Source organism: Acanthopagrus latus, chromosome 10 (assembly GCF_904848185.1).
Source record: "Acanthopagrus latus isolate v.2019 chromosome 10, fAcaLat1.1, whole genome shotgun sequence".
Taxonomy (NCBI): Eukaryota; Metazoa; Chordata; class Actinopteri; order Spariformes; family Sparidae; genus Acanthopagrus; species Acanthopagrus latus.
In genome coordinates, this window is record NC_051048.1 from 16,113,090 (window position 1) to 16,129,563 (window position 16,474).

A 16,474-nucleotide genomic window follows, 5' to 3' on the forward strand; every position below is an offset into this window, starting at 1 on the left:
TTAAAATCTATGGAAAGCAAATTCAGCCATTTTTCTTCTAAACACATTAAAAAGGTCATAAATGTATTTCTTTAAAACATGTAAAAAGCATTCATCCATTTAGAATTAAATTTTGGAGCTAGGCTCACAAACTGTGTTTCAAGATTTCTGTGTTCAGGATTTAATGGGCGGGTCAGAAAATCATGCAAATCATGGCCACGTTACGTAACGTAACATTATGTGCCCGCCTGCGACCGTCCCGCCGACAACAGGCGCTCTCATCCCCGCCACTGGCCAGACTTTAGATTCTCTGTACTGACCCGAACCGGACCGCGGGCCGAGTCGGGCCGACATTTCCCGTCAGTATCCCTCATGCAGGGTCGGGCTGGCACTTGATCAAGCATTTGTGTGTGTATGTGTTTTGTTTGTAATAACTCAAAATAATGACCATACTTCCAGCTACAAAAGGCGCATCTCATTCTCACCTCATGCAGAAAACGTGACTTCTCGCGCACGTGACGCCACTCCCCGAGATGAGAGAAGAAAAGTTAAAATATATATCTTTACTGAGGAAAATGACAAAAATAATTGTAATGCAGAGTGATTTGAATAAGTAACTTTTATCTGATTAGTGGTTTGGAAATATTACCGCGTTAGATTACTCCTCACTGAAAAAAGTGGTCAGATTAGAGTAACGTGTTCCCGGCATCACTGATTGGGTGGTGTAAGTACAACATGGAGCTTGAGAACGTCTGTTATAACAGCCCACGTATTAAAAAAATGTCTGGTTTAAATCGGGCTTGGGCTCATAATTACAGTTATGTGTCAGGCCGGCCGGCTCGGACACAACGTGCACTGCTCGGCTCGGGTCGGGTCGGGCTTTATTTTTTTGTGCCAGATCTAAGCTCTAAGTGTAAGTGTGTGCTTTTGTATGTTATAAATATTGAACATTTTTGCAATTAGATGCATTTTGCTGAAAGTGCAAATCCTGAAAGTGATTTTACATCATGACATGATTTGGCCTCATTCCCTGAGCAGAGTCCATCTGACAGCACAATGATAATCCACAAGTAAAATTTCATGTGCACCAATATAGCTTTGACAAGGAATTATATGTAGACTGGGGTGTTATGTTTGTGTGTAATGTAAAACATGGATTGTGAGGAACGAGGCTGAGCACTATCAGTGTCTGACTCAGAGTCAGTTTCTAGCTCTGATGGCTCAAACAGGTCGGGCTGGCTCCATCCGATGATGCTGCTTGCTTACGTTGTTACTGTAGGTTTGGTCCTTGTCCGGTACACGGAGGCTCCCCTCCTGCGTGTGGGCGTGGCTCCGGCGTCTCTAACTGACACGCCCCCAGCATTTCACAGTTGGGAGAAGTGCTTGTTTTTCCATGATTTTGAGACCTAATTTTATGTACTTGTCATTTTTTAAAAATCTTTCAAATTTGGCTCAGTGGTCAATGACACATGTTTCTGCGGTATGACAAACTCATAACACAAATTTATTTCCGCTTTACACGGACTTTAAAGTTAGTTCTTTTGACGCGGAGTTGTATGGGGTACCACTCTCTATACAGTGTGTTACCTGCAGTAGATGACTGTCAGCTCTCGCTCTGTGTGGAGAAGCAGGGCGCAGCATCGACGGAGAAGCGGAGCATCGTGCTGCTAAATGGCATCGACAGCAAGATGGATTTTAGCCACCTAAAAGAGGGCACATCTAGAAAATATATATCCATTTGAGTGTGCACTATATTTTAAACATCTTTTGTGCTTTACATTGCTGTCAGACATCCCTATTCGATGGCACTGCATTTCCTCAACAATACAATAATGTATTCCTATGCTCAAGTGTAGCTGTGCCCATCGCGGACTGTGTGAAACGGCTGTCTGACAACATTGTAAAGTATCAAAAATGTCCAAAATATAGTGTACACTTAATCGGATATGTTTGTTTTTTTTGTTTTTTTTTAAGTTGTGCTTTCTTTCAGCTTGTGGTTATGATGAAGATGCCAGGAGACCCGATGTCTTAAGAGGCAACTTTTATTGACATGCTTGACAAAGGAGAATATTCAATAAACATTATGATCAACAGGTTCAAAAGTCCTGAACAGATCTACATTGCAGCACAATGTTGTTTTTACATCAAGCAACATAGAATTGTCAGCCAGAACAAGCAGATATTGTAACATGAGTAGGTGTCCTGATGGCTATGGTTGGAGGAAAACATGTTCTACCAGAAAGCAATGCATTGCGAATTGAGACTGCACATTCTCTCTGCCATATCAATTTAATATTCCAGAGATAAAAGAGGCGTCAGTATTACAGGTCAAATTGTCCTCGCTAGGAGATGCTCCCATGGCATTCCTGTGTACCAACACGGCCATGAAGGAGTATTTGCTGAAACAGGTCCAGTTCTAGAGCTTCACACTGGAGTACACACATTCACTGTCGGTGTTCTTCCTCTGTCTTCTTGACCTGTTGGGCAGCTTGACGCTTAAAGCAGCATAATGGACGTTATCTGCATCTCCATGACCCTGGTTACAAAATATGAAAAAGTGGATTAGGATACCAGTCAAATTCTAAATACTGTTGTGCAATTAAAACATGTATTTTGATGGTAGTTAATGGATCGTTAGGATGTATTTCACCTCTGCATTTGTTGTGGAGGGAGCAGATGATCTTCCTTGAGACTCTGGAAAAGAAATCAAGCTTCAAAAGAGCTTCAAAAGATGGTGTATGTGTGTGTGTGTATATATATATACAAATATATAAAAAGAAAAATACAAGCAGTCAGATACAGATAGTGTCAGTTACCTGTGGACTGATAAGTGTTTCCCTTCCTCATCTTGAACAAAGAGAGAGCCAGTAAAACTACCAGGATGGTGGTGAGTGTCAAAGCTCCACTCAAGAAATACACCAAGACAGGAGAGTCCACATTGTCTGTAGAGAGACAGACATCAGAAACAGAACCTTAACTTGTTTACTTTTTTCATGTTAAGTGTTATGGGGGAATAAGAATGACTATTTTACAAATGGGACAATCTTCAATAAAGTTTCTTACCTTGCAAGTCCACTTTTGTCCCGTCTCCAAACAGTATGTGTCCACATGAGGCAACAGCACAGTAGTAGATCCCAGCATGAGAAAGATTCAGGCTCTTCATTGGCAAGTTGTAGACACAGGTGTGTGTTTGTGTGTTGTCTTTCCTCTCACACTGATCATTCCTGCCTCCATGGGTGTAAATGAGTCCTGGATGAGATTCTTGAGAGCGTTTGAACCAATAAACACTGTGTTCTCCATCACAGGTCCCAGTGTGTACTGTACAGTTCAGAGTCACGGAGCCTCCTGGCTGGATGATCCCAGATGCTGACTGATGGACCCAAGCTGAACCCATCACACTGACAGCAATACTCTCTGAAATTCCTAACGTGTTTAAAAAACTACTCATGCAGTTGTAAGTGGCGGTATCTGAAATACGCAGATCTGAGATTTTTAAGTGATTTTTACCATCCCCTGTATCCAGTGTGAAGCGCGGGTTGTTGTTGAATTCACCGTAAAAAGTGCCATTTTTATCAAACTTGAACGTGGTGGCGATGAGCTGTAGTTTCTGTCCCAGGGGTTGTTTATACCAGTAAAGCCTTGCAACAACATCAGCATTATAGGAACATGTCAGAGTCAAGTTGTCCCCAGTTTTCACTGATAAAAAACCTCTGTCTGGATAAAAAGACGAGGAAACCCGAGCAGCTGTTTGAGCTGAAATTAAATGAGACACAGCAAAGATACAGTTACTTCTTTGTGAAATAGTTCAGAATAATCATTACATCAGTTACATTAGTATGTGGAGTAACCAAACATCCAAAAATGAATACTTGAATCAACAAACTGAACTCACCCATTATCCCCAAGAACAAACATGTCAGGTGGAAGAAGACGAGCCTCAGAGATGTCATCGTGTTCGAATCCTTGTGTTGAATGACAGAATCTCAACACCTTCTCCACCCTATAGAGAGAAGACTGCGTGTGATTGGCCAGCCTGAAATGACTCTGCATGAGCTATGTAGGAAACATGGTCACGTGTTCACTGCTACAAGTATCGCGTCAGTAAGAGGTCCATGTTCAGGGACAATACATGGAAAATTTGAATTGCAAAATTGGATTTAAAATCACTTAAAACACATATGACCTGCATCAAATATAAACACTCGCACCAATACACAGCAAGAGTTCTGCTCCACATTCAGCAACCATCTACCATCTAATGCTTAAAAATAATTATATCAAGTTGTAACCGATGCCTTCTTTGCTGTATTGAACGCATGTTCTTAAAATATAGATATTAAAAGTGTTAAACCATGATATGAAACAATAAATAGTTTCTTTCACAGTATCTAACTGCATGAGTCTACAGGACTCAGAGGGTTTCTGATTCTTTAAGTGCAATAATCAAAAGTCCATTTACCTTCCATGTACAGTAATAGAAAGGCAAAGCTAGTTGCACAAAAGAAATAATACCATTAATAATGATAATAATAACAATATCAATCACAATACAAAACATTTTAACTTTTAAAGTTTCCCCTCTCTTGTTCCTGTTTGACTGTCTGCCATTCTAACTGTGCTCTCAGTCATAAAATTGGGTGCTGGTAAGAACTCTGTGTTCACATGTTGAAGGGTCTTAAGGTGAGTCTGTGTGGGATGCAGTCTGCTTCAAACCACAAAGACTACTCTACTGACAGATATTCAGTGAAATAAGACCAAGCGTCTGCAGCCATGCTAGCAGCTCTTCGAGGCTGTGCTTTGAGCTACATGCTAACATCAGCATGATAGCAATGCTAATAGTGACAATGCTAGCATGCTGGTGTTTTGCAGGTATCCTGCAGGAAAAAGTTCAGTATGTTTGCAAGCTAATAATTTAAAATTACCAGTAGGTAGTCAGTGAGGCACATGTTGATTGAAGTCACATCTGGAAACTTAGACTCACATTCACCGCCTGTAAATTCTCCCTCACCATCAAATGCTTACACAAACTTTAACCTTACCTACTGATCCAAATATAAGCTTTTGTTCAACTGGGGACAGTTGAGGCTTTGTCAGAAACACACACATTTTGACACACTAATTGAAACAGTTACATTTATCATTTAAAACATGAAGTGAAAATTTACGTCTCTCACATTGTAACTTGAGTAAGGTGTACAGTAGAAGATCCACATCTCTCAAGATTCCATCAATTTTCCTCAATCAACTAATCATACTTAATTGTATAGCAAGTTGGAAGTAGATGAGGAAATATTAAAGCTGACCTATTATGTAATCTGGTGTCATAGTGGTGTAATTTGAATTAACTCAACTTTGAAACGAGATGCGATAAACTTCCATCAAAATGGCCGACAAAAAACAAACCCACTGTGATTCTGTTCTCACGAGAGCAGGCGAGCCACATGTGGAAGAAGGTATTTGTTCATCATGTTGCATATAGAAACCACTGTGGCACCGAATGACATAACAACAACCAGGCGCACTCAAGCTTGTAAGAACCAATTTCATGAGCAGGCCTACACAGATGGCGTCATTCTCTCAGCTGGATACTGAAGTAAAAATAAAAGTAAGCAATGCTGGGATGGGTCAGCAAATAGTGACCATTAGTATACCTAGACAGGCCCGCCCATATACAATCTATGTGTGGGAAACACTGGGAGAGCCATCTTGAGTAATGAATTGAATGGCACTGCGGTAGATGACGTCTCATAGTGACAGCAGCAGTGTAAACAAGGAGGACCTCCACAATTTACATACATCTACATCTGGAATCCAACTTAAATTTATTTTTTTTTATTTTGTTTAACTTAGTCTTTAAGACAGGTTTTGTAGATCAAACTGCTTTCAAACCAAATGTGTATCAGATTCAGAGTTTGGATCAGAGGAGGAACATTAATGCTCCATAATCATGTCACAGTCGCTATTAAAAGCAGATGGTGATCAGTGAAGGCCTCATTTGCGGTAGAGCAGATGCCATACAAGATGTCAGCATGGAGATGGTCATTGCACTTTTCAGTTTGAAATAACTGATATTATCAGCAGGGTGCTAATGTTGGTCCTTTATTTAACATCTTGGAATTGAAACCATCTGAAAATAAAATATGATCTCAACCAGGTGGGATGGAGAAAAAATCAATACCAAGAGATGGCAGTGCATTTAATAATATATCATCATTAGCATAAAAACGTCTTTTTCCATATCACAGGAATTTGCCAGAGTTAAAAGTTGAACTGTTACGATCGTTGTTTGAGAACGATCATGGTACCGACTCATGTTGGAAGACGTCTGAGTTACCTCTGGATCGAACAAGCACACAAATCATTTTTCAAACTCAATGTACTCCAAATGTTTTATTATATTTAATTGATCATTGACAGCATTAAAAAAAATCTTTTTTTTTTATTCATTTAAAAACCATCAACTAATAAACACAGAAAGATTAAGCTTGGCTTCTACAACGACACAATATAAGCTTCTGAATACACTGGTTAAGTCACATTCATTCATTCATTTTAATGTTATAATTTTAGATACATGCTTTCTATGCATGAAACAAAGTCACACAAACATATACAGAATATACAGATGAACAGCACACAGGGCAATTTCATCAGAGCTGCAGGCCAAAATGAAGTTAAAAAAGCATATGAAGTTCCAAGTTTAATCTAAATCTACATTACACCTTAAAAAAGAGTCAATGAGAAGATCTATTCTTCTTCAAAAGTACAAATGTAATGAGTCCAGCTCTACTGCTTTACACTGTAGTACACACACTCACTCCAGGTCTGATCTCTCTGTCCTCTTGATCTCTTCGTCAGGTTGACACTTGAAGCAGCGTAACAGCGGTCGTCCTCATTTTGGTAACGCTGGTAACAAAATATATATCACTTAAAATTACTATCTTGACAGAAGACATGTATTGTTCAATAAAAAAGGGTCTGAATGAACCAGCAGTTATTATTCACCTCTGCATGCGGTTTGGAGGGAGCTGAACATCCTGATCGTGTCATCATGCACACTGAGAAAGCCAGTAAAACAGCCAGGATGCTGAAGAATGCCGAAGCTCCCCTCCAGAAATACACCAAGGCAACCTCGTCTGTACACAACCAAACAGTGTTTTTTGTACTTTTTTGTTTTTGTCCTAATTTTATTTAGGAAGTAAAAATGGGTAATGGTGAGATGGACTAACAGTTACTCACTTTGGATGTCCAGCTTGGTCCCGTTTCCAAACAGTATGTGTCCACATGAGGCAACAGCACAGTAGTAGGTCCCAGCATGAGAAAGATTCAGGCTCTCCATTGGCAAGTTGTAGACACAGGTGTGTGTTTGTGTGTTGTCTTTCCTCTCACACTGGTCATTCCTGCCTCCATGGGTGTAAATGAGTCCTGGATGAGATTCCTGAGACTGTTTGAACCAGTAAACACTGTGCTCTCCATCACAGGTCCCAGTGTGTACTGCACAGTTCAGAGTCACAGAGCCTCCTGGCTGGATGATCTTAAGAACTGACTGATGGACCCAAGCTGAACCCGTCACACTGACAGTAATACTCTCTGAAATTTCTAACCTGTTTATATAATGAATACAGTGGTAAGTAGCTGAGTCTAAAACACGCAGATCTGAGATTTTCAAGTGATATTTACCATGCCCCGTAGCCAGTGTGAAGCGTGGATTGTTTTTGAATTCACCGTAAAAAGTGCCATTTGTATCAAAATAAAAGAATGTAGTGATGAGCTGTAGTTTTTGTCCCAGAGGTTGTTTGTACCAGTAAAGCCTTGTAGCAACATCAGCTTCATATAAACATGTCAGAGTCAAGTTGTCCCCAGTTTTTAATGATAATAAACCTCCGTCTGGTTGAACAGACGAGGACAACTTCAGAGCAGCTGCCTGAGCTGAAGTGAAATGAGAGACAGAAAAAACACACAGTTACTTCTTTGTGTAAGAGTTCAGAATAATCATTACATCAGTCACATTAGTATGAGGAGTAACCATACATTAAAAAAAATAGTACTTGAATCAACAGACTCAACTCACCCATTATCCACAGGAACAAACATGTCAGATGGAAGAAGACAAGCCTCAGAGATGTCATCGTGTTCGAATCCTTGTGTTGAATGACAGAATCACAACACCGTCTCCTCTCTTCAGAGACAAGACTGCGTTTGATTGGCCAGCCTGAAATGACTCTATATGAGCTATTTCGGAAACACGGTCACATGTTCGCTGCCACAAGTGTCTCATTGGTCAGAGTCGCTTGTCACAGATGAATGGCAAACATCTCCCTGAAATTGGATTCAAAATTACTGAAAACATATTTGACCTTTATCAAATATAAACACTTGTTCAGCAATGGAACAGATGCCATTACGTCAAAAAGAAACGAAGTATGGGATTTTGAGCAGATCTTCTAGAGTTAACCCACACTGCTTTGCTATGCTGTCCAAATGTGAGAGAACAAATCATGTTGAGGAAGCTTCTCATTAATGATAGAACCGATCAAAAGTATTGAAACCAACATGGTACAGAACAGTGATGTGCACGGGGGCGTGGCCAATTGCTGAAAAACATGCGCTGAAGTGCCCTTCTGGGAGCCAAAACATGCGCCAAAGTGCCCTCATGGTTAGCAAAACACACTAAACTGCACCCTTGGCTGGTTAAAAGATGATAAACTGCCCTCTTGGGAGCCAAAACATGTGCTAAATTGCCCTTCGTTTGGCCTCTGCCCTTCAGAAAGTGTGCACACCACTGGTACATAATGACAATGCCAGAACCAGGTGCTCACAAGCCTGTACGAAACAATGGCATAAGCAGGTCTACATTAACTAGGGTTTTCATCACTATTGGTACTTTTATAGAAGGGATGTTATATCAAAGAGCATCTTTCTCTCTGTTTCTCTGCAGAGCACATGTGAATGCTGAAGGGAGGGGTAGCGCAAGGGCAGAGTCATGGATGGTGTCAATCTCCTGGACAGATAAAAACAGATAACTGCTAAAACGGGTCACCAAACATACTTGGGCAGCAGTCAATATACCTTGACTGTCCACTAAAGTAAAGGATTGTATACTGGGTTTTTTTCTCAGATCTGAAAGTGAAACTAGCTCTGTTCCTTGAACTCAGCTTGAATTTTTCCTATTTCGTCACCAGAACACGTTTCATAGATCAAACTGCTTTCGAATTAAATGCCTCAGTACCTAAAGTGCTAGTTTGGTTCTTCTGATATGGAGTTGTATGGGGTACCTCTCTATATATAGTGTGTTTCCTGCGGTAGATGACCATCAGCTCTCCCCATGTGGAGAAGCAGGGCGCAGCATTAACAGGGAAGCAGAGCATCGTGCTGCTAAATTGCACCGACAGGGAGATGTATTTTAGCCACCTAAAAGACAGCATATCTAGAAAATAAATATCCATTTCAGTGTATGCTATATTTTGAAAATCTTCTGTGCTTTCCATTGCTCACGCTATCAGACATCCCTATTCAGTAACACTGCATTTCCTCAACTATACAACATCTGGAATCCTATTCTTAAGCGTAGCCGTGCCCATCGCGGACTGTGTGACGCGGCTGTCTGACAACAATGTAAAGTGTCAAAAATGTCCAAAATATAGTGTACACTTAAATGGATATCTATTTTCTTAAGTTGTGCTTTCTATCAAATTGTGGTTATGATGAAGTTGCCAGGGGACCCGATGTCTTAAGAGGCAGCTTTTATTGACAGGCTTGACCAAGGAGAATAATAGCAAAAAGTACAGATTCGCCACCACTGTCATTCTGAACAGTAGTCTACTTAACCTATCGCTTGATGTCGGTGTGTTTACTTTAGAGTGACCTGGGTCAAACCGTATGCTATACTCTATATCCTTTTGGGTTGATGCACATGTATTCTGTACTGAGACAGAACGATCAGTCTAACCTGAGATTCGTTTCATTTAGTGAGAGACAGTTGCTGCATAACAGTCTGAAACGGGACTTGTTTACTTCAGTCTTATCAAAGACTACACTGAGTTCAGAGACACGGAACAGAAGATGGTCAACAGGTGCGAAGTCAAATTCCTTTACACTAAACCTCTTGGAACTTGGTTTGACACCTTCTGAAATTTGCTTGAAATATGATCTGAACCAGATGGAAAGGAGATTAATCAAGACTCATGGCAAGCAGAACATTTAATGAACATTATGATCAACAGGTCCAAACATACTGGACAGATCTACAGTGCAACACAATGTTGTTTTTCCATCCAGCAGCATAACAATGTCAGCCAGAACAAGCAGATACTGTAACATGAGTAGGTGTCCTGACAGCTATGGTAGAAGGAAAACATGTTCTACCAGAAAGAAATGCATTGCGAATTGATCAGTGAGACTGCACATTTTCTCTGCCATGTTAATTGAATATTCCAGAGATAAAAAGAGGCGTAGGTATTACAGGTCAAATTGTCCTCGCTAGGAGATGTTCCCATGGCATTCCTGTGTACCAACACGGCCACAAAGGAGTATTTGCTGAAACAGGTCCAGTTCTAGAGCTTCACACTGGAGTACACACATTCACTGTCGGTGTTCTTCCTCTGTCTTCTTGATCTCTTGGGCAGCTTGACGCTTAAAGGAGCATAATGGAGGTTATCTGTGTCTCCATGACCCTGGTTACAAAATATGAGGAAGTTGATTGATTAGGGTACCAGTCAAATTCTACATTCTTTTGTGCAATTGAAAATGATATTTTGATGGCAGTTAATGGATCGTGAGGATATATTTCACCTCTGCATTTGTTGTGGAGGGAGCAGATGATCTTCCTTGAGACTCTGGAAAGCAAATCAAGCTGTTTCATATATATATATATATATATATATATATATATATATATATATATATATATATATATATATATATATATATATATATATATATATATATATATATATATATATATACAAGCAGTCAGATACAGATAGTATCAGTTACCTGTGGACTGATAAGTGTTTCCCTTCCTCATCTTGAACAAAGAGAGAGCCAGTAAAACTACCAGGATGGTGGTGAATGTCAAAGCTCCACTCAAGAAATACACCAAGACGGGAGAGTCCACATTGTCTGTAGAGAGACAGACATCAGAAACAGAACCTTAACTTGTTTACTTTTTCATGTTAAGTGTTATGGGGGAATAAGAATGACTATTTTACAAATGGGACAATCTTTTCAAGAAAGTTTCTTACCTTGCAAGTCCACTCTTGTCCCGTCTCCAAACAGTATGTGTCCACATGAAGCAACAGCACAGTAGTAGATCCCAGCATGAGAAAGATTCAGGCTCTTCATTGGCAAGTTGTAGACACAGGTGCGTGTTTGTGTGTTGTCTTTCCTCTCACACTGATCATTCCTGCCTCCATAGGTGTAAATGAGTCCTGGATGAGATTCTTGAGAGTGTTTGAACCAGTAAACACTGTGTTCTCCATCACAGGTCCCAGTGTGTACTGTACAGTTCAGAGTCACAGAGCCTCCTGGCTGGATGATCTCAGATGCTGACTGATGGACCCAAGCTGATCCCGTCACACTGACAGCAATACTCTCTGAAATTTCTAATGTGTTTAAAAAACTAATCATGCAGTTGTAAGTGGCGGAATCTGAAATATGCAGATCTGAGATCTTTAAGTGATTTTTACCATCCCCTGTATCCAGTGTGAAGCGTGGGTTGTTGTTGAATTCACCGTAAAAAGTGCCATTTGTATCATACTTGTACATAGTAACGATTAGCTGTAGTTTCTGTCCCACAGATTGTTTGTACCAGTAAAGCCTTGCAACAACACCAGCTTCGTAGAAACATGTCAGAGTCAAGTTGTCCCCAGTTTTCACTGATAAAAACCCTCTGTCTGGATGAACAGACGAGGACAACCTTGCAGCTGTTTGAGCTGAAATCAAATGACACAAAGCAAACATATAGTCACTTCTTTGTGAAATAGTTCAGAATAATCATTACATCAGTCACATTAGCATGAGGAGTAACCAAACATCCAAAAATGAATACTTGAATCAACAAACTCAACTCACCCATTATTCCCAAGAACAAACATGTCAGATGGAAGAAGACAAGCCTCAGAGATGTCATCGTGTTCGAATCCTTGTGTTGAATGACAGAATCTCAACACCTTCTCCACCCTATAGAGAGAAGACTGTGTGTGATTGGCCAGCCTGAAATGACTCTGCATGAGCTATGTAGGAAACATGGTCACGTGTTCACTGCTACAAGTATCGCGTCGGTAAGAGGTCCATGTTCAGGGACAATACATGGAAAATTTGAATTGCAAAATTGGATTTAAAATCACTTAAAACACATATGACCTGCATCAAATATAAACACTCGCACCAATACACAGCAAGAGTTCTGCTCCACATTCAGCAACCATCTACCATCTAATGCTTAAAAATAATTATATCAAGTTGTAACCGATGCCTTCTTTGCTGTATTGAACACATGTTCTTAAAATATAGATATTAAAAGTGTTAAACCATGATATGAAACAATAGATACTTTCTTTCACAGTATCTAACTGCATGAGTCTACAGGACTCAGAGGGTTTCTGATGCTTTACGTGCAATAATCAAAAGTCCATTTACCTTCCATGTACAGTAATAGAAAGGCAAAGCTAGTTGCACAAAAGAAATAATGCCATTAATAATGATAATAATAACAATATCAATCACAATACAAAACATTTTAACTTTTAAAGTTTCCCCTCTCTTGTTCCTGTTTGACTGTCTGCCATTCTAACTGTGCTCTCAGTCATAAAATTGGGTGCTGGTAAGAACTCTGTGTTCACATGTTGAAGGGTCTTAAGGTGAGTCTGTGTGGGATGCAGTCTGCTTCAAACCACAGTGACCACTGCACTGACAGATATTGAGTGAAACAAGACCAAGCGTCTGCAGCCATGCTAGCAGCTCTTCGAGGCTGTGCTTTGAGCTACATGCTAACATCAGCATGATAGCAATGCTAATAGTGACAATGCTAGCATGCTGGTGTTTTGCAGGTATCCTGCAGGAAACAGTTCAGCATGTTTGCATGCTAATAATTTAAAATTACCAGTAGGTAGTCAGTGAGGCACATGTTGATTCAAGTCACATCTGGAAACTTAACATAGACTCACATTCACCGCCTGTAAATTCTCCCTCACCATCAAATGCTTACACAAACTTTAACCTTACCTACTGATCCAAATATAAGCTTTTGTTCAACTGGGGACAGTTGAGGCTTTGTCAGAAACACACACATTTTGACACATTAATTGAAACAGTTACATTTCTCATTTAAAACATGAAGTGAAAATTTACGTCTCTCACATTGTAACTTGAGTAAGGTGTACAGTAGAAGATCCACATCTCTCAAGATTCCATCAATTTTCCTCAATCAACAAATCATACACAATTGTATAGCAACTTGGTAGTAGATGAGGTAATATTAAAGCTGACCTACTATGTAATCTGGTGTCATAGTGGTGTATCTTGAACTAACTCAACTAGGAAAGGAGATGCGATAAACCTCCATCAGAATGGCCGACAAAAAACAAACCCACTGTGATTCTGTTCTCACGAGAGCAGGCGAGCCACATGTGGAAGAAGGTATTTGTTCATCATGTTGCATATAGAAACCACTGTGGCACCAAATGACATAACAACAACCAGGTGCACTCAAGCTTTTAAGAACCAATTTCATGAGCAGGCCTACACAGATGGCGTCATTCTCTCAGCTGGATACTGAAGTAAAAATAAAAGTAAGCAATGCTGGGATGGGTCAGCAAATAGTGACCATTAGTATACTTAGACAGGCCAGCCCATGCAAAATCTATGTGTGGGAAACACTGGGAGAGCCATTTTGAGTAATGAATTGAATGGCACTGCGGTAGATGACGTCTCATAGTGACAGAAGCAGTGTAAACAAGGAGGACCTCCACAATTTACATACATCTACATCTGGAATCCAACTTAAATTTATTTATTTATTTATTTATTTTAACTTAGTCTTTAAGACAGGTTTTGTAGATCAAACTGCTTTCAAACCAAATGTGTATCAGATTCAGAGTTTGGATCAGAGGAGGAACATTAATGCTCCATAATCATGTCACAGTCGCTATTAAAAGCAGATGGTGATCAGTGAAGGCCTCATTTGCGGTAGAGCAGATGCCATACAAGATGTCAGCATGGAGATGGTCATTGCAATTTTCAGTTTGAAATAACTGACATTATCAGCAGGGTGCTAATGTTGGTCCTTTATTTAACATCTTGGAATAGAAACCATCTGAAAATAAAATATGATCTCAACCAGGTGGGATGGAGAAAAAATCAATACCAAGAGATGGCAGTGCATTTAATAATATATCATCATTAGCATAAAAACGTCTTTTTCCATATCACAGGAATTTGCCAGAGTTAAAAGTTGAACTGTTACGATCGTTGTTTGAGAACGATCATGGTACCGACTCATGTTGGAAGACGTCTGAGTTACCTCTGGATCGAACAAGCACACAAATCATTTTTCAAACTCAATGTACTCCAAATGTTTTATTATATTTAATTGATCATTGACAGCATTAAAAAAAATCTTTTTTTTTTATTTATTTAAAAACCATCAACTAATAAACACAGAAAGATTAAGCTTGGCTTCTACAACGACACAATATAAGCTTCTGAATACACTGGTTAAGTCACATTCATTCATTCATTTTAATATTATAATTTTAGATACATGCTTTCTATGCATGAAACAAAGTCACACAAACATATACAGATGAACAGCACACAGGGCAATTTCCTCAGAGCTGCAGGCCAAAATGAAGTTAAAAAAGCATATGAAGTTCCAAGTTTAATCTAAATCTACATTACACCTTAAGAAAGAGTCAATGAGAAGATCTATTCTTCTTCAAAAGTACAAATGTAATGAGTCCAGTTCTACTGCTTTACACTGTAGTACACACACTCACTCCAGGTCTGATCTCTTTGTCCTCTTGATCTCTTTGTCAGGTTGACACTTGAAGCAGCGTAACAGTGGTCGTCCTCATTTTGGTAATGCTGGTAACAAAATATACATCAATTAAAATTATTCAATCTTGACAGAAGACATCTCTTGTTCAATACACAAGGGTCTGAATGAACCAACGGTTATTATTCACCTCTGCATTCGGTTTGGAGGGAGCTGAACATCCTGATCGAGTCTCTGCTGTGGAACAGAAAAAGCTTTTTATTCAAAGTCATGTTTATTAAATACAAGCTGTCACACACAGACAGTGTTAGTAACCTGAAGTGTGGCAGCTGTTCCTCTTGTTCATCATGCACACTGAGAAAGCCAGTAAAACAGCCAGGATGCTGAAGAATGTCGAAGCTCCCCTCCAGAAATACGCCAAGGCAACCTCATCTGTGCACAACCAAACAGAGTTTTTTTGTACTTTTTCTGTTTTTATCCTAAGTTTATTGCTTTTATTATTATTTCGGAAGTAAAAATGGGTAATTGTGAGATGGACTAACAGTTACTCACCTTGGACGTCCAGCTTGGTCCCGTTTCCAAACAGTATGTGTCCACATGAGGCAACAGCACAGTAGTAGGTCCCAGCATGAGAAAGATTCAGGCTCTTCATTGGCAAGTTGTAGACACAGGTGCGTGTTTGTGTGTTGTCTTTCCTCTCACACTGATCATTCCTGCCTCCATAGGTGTAAATGAGTCCTGGATGAGATTCTTGAGAGTATTTGAACCAGTAAACACTGTGTTCTCCATCACAGGTCCCAGTGTGTACTGTACAGTTCAGAGTCACAGAGTCTCCTGGCTGGATGATCTCCGATGCCGACTGAAGGACCTGAGCTGAACCCGTCACACTGACTGTAATACTCTCTGAAATTTCTAACGCGCTTGAAAAACTACTCATGCAATTGTAAGCAGCGGAGTCTGAAATACGCAGATCTGAGATCTTTAAGTGATTTTTACCATCTCTTGTATCCAGTGTGAAGCGTGGATTGTACTTAAATTCACCATGAAAAGTGCCATTTTCAACAGACCAGTAGACGGAAGAGATCAGCTGTGGTTTCTGTCCCAGAGGTTGTTTATACCAATAAAGCCTTGCAGGAACATTAGCTTTATGGAAACATGTCAGAGTCAAGTTGTCCCCAGTTTTTAACGATAATAAACCTCCGTCTGGCTGAACCGACTTCAGAGCAGCTGCCTGAGCTGAAATAAAATGACAAAGCAAACACAAAGTTACTTCTTTGTGAAAGAAAGCATTATAATCATTGCATCAGACACATTAGTATGAGGAGTAATTATACGTTAAAAAATTTATACTCAAGTCACACAAACTCAACTCACCCTTTACCCCCAAGAACAAACATGTCAGTTGGAAGAAGACAAGCCTCAGAGATGTCATCGTGTTCGAATCCTTGTGCTGAATGATAGAATCTCAACACCTTCCTCACTCTTAGGAGACAAGACTGT

The 16,474-nt window shown here is 39.8% G+C and overlaps 4 protein-coding genes across 6 annotated transcripts; all 4 read right to left on the reverse strand.

The window, feature by feature from the left end:
* Positions 1 to 2,100: 2,100 nt before the first annotated feature.
* On the reverse strand, positions 2,101 to 3,929 carry LOC119027770 (V-set and immunoglobulin domain-containing protein 1-like). The gene is made up of 5 exons (XM_037113211.1): positions 3,872 to 3,929; positions 3,043 to 3,732; positions 2,796 to 2,921; positions 2,630 to 2,673; positions 2,101 to 2,515 (listed from the first exon to the last, which is right to left on the reverse strand). The coding sequence occupies exons 1-5, from the start codon at positions 3,927 to 3,929 to the stop codon at positions 2,396 to 2,398; spliced, it is 1,038 nt and encodes a 345-aa protein (XP_036969106.1). The 3' UTR covers positions 2,101 to 2,395.
* Positions 3,930 to 6,472: 2,543 nt separating this feature from the next.
* On the reverse strand, positions 6,473 to 8,147 carry LOC119027772. Its single transcript, XM_037113214.1, has 4 exons — positions 8,051 to 8,147; positions 7,219 to 7,908; positions 6,985 to 7,115; positions 6,473 to 6,885 (listed from the first exon to the last, which is right to left on the reverse strand). Exons 1-4 carry the CDS (start codon positions 8,106 to 8,108, stop codon positions 6,766 to 6,768), a joined length of 999 nt encoding a protein of 332 aa, XP_036969109.1. The 5' UTR covers positions 8,109 to 8,147; the 3' UTR covers positions 6,473 to 6,765.
* A 2,101-nt stretch (positions 8,148 to 10,248) lies between these two features.
* LOC119027771 lies at positions 10,249 to 12,114 on the reverse strand. 2 transcript variants are annotated; one of them, XM_037113213.1, is made up of 5 exons: positions 12,052 to 12,114; positions 11,223 to 11,912; positions 10,975 to 11,100; positions 10,771 to 10,772; positions 10,249 to 10,652 (listed from the first exon to the last, which is right to left on the reverse strand). In XM_037113213.1, the coding sequence occupies exons 1-5, from the start codon at positions 12,107 to 12,109 to the stop codon at positions 10,533 to 10,535; spliced, it is 996 nt and encodes a 331-aa protein (XP_036969108.1). In that variant the 5' UTR covers positions 12,110 to 12,114; the 3' UTR covers positions 10,249 to 10,532. The 2 variants fall into 2 exon arrangements, with proteins under 2 accessions (XP_036969108.1, XP_036969107.1); XM_037113212.1 differs by having other exon boundaries at positions 10,771 to 10,814.
* A 2,312-nt stretch (positions 12,115 to 14,426) lies between these two features.
* Positions 14,427 to 16,415, reverse strand: LOC119027422. 2 transcript variants are annotated; one of them, XM_037112603.1, is made up of 5 exons: positions 16,349 to 16,415; positions 15,527 to 16,210; positions 15,290 to 15,406; positions 15,165 to 15,208; positions 14,427 to 15,063 (listed from the first exon to the last, which is right to left on the reverse strand). In XM_037112603.1, exons 1-5 carry the CDS (start codon positions 16,404 to 16,406, stop codon positions 14,944 to 14,946), a joined length of 1,023 nt encoding a protein of 340 aa, XP_036968498.1. In that variant the 5' UTR covers positions 16,407 to 16,415; the 3' UTR covers positions 14,427 to 14,943. The 2 variants fall into 2 exon arrangements, with proteins under 2 accessions (XP_036968498.1, XP_036968497.1); XM_037112602.1 differs by having other exon boundaries at positions 15,165 to 15,211.
* Positions 16,416 to 16,474: the final 59 nt, after the last annotated feature.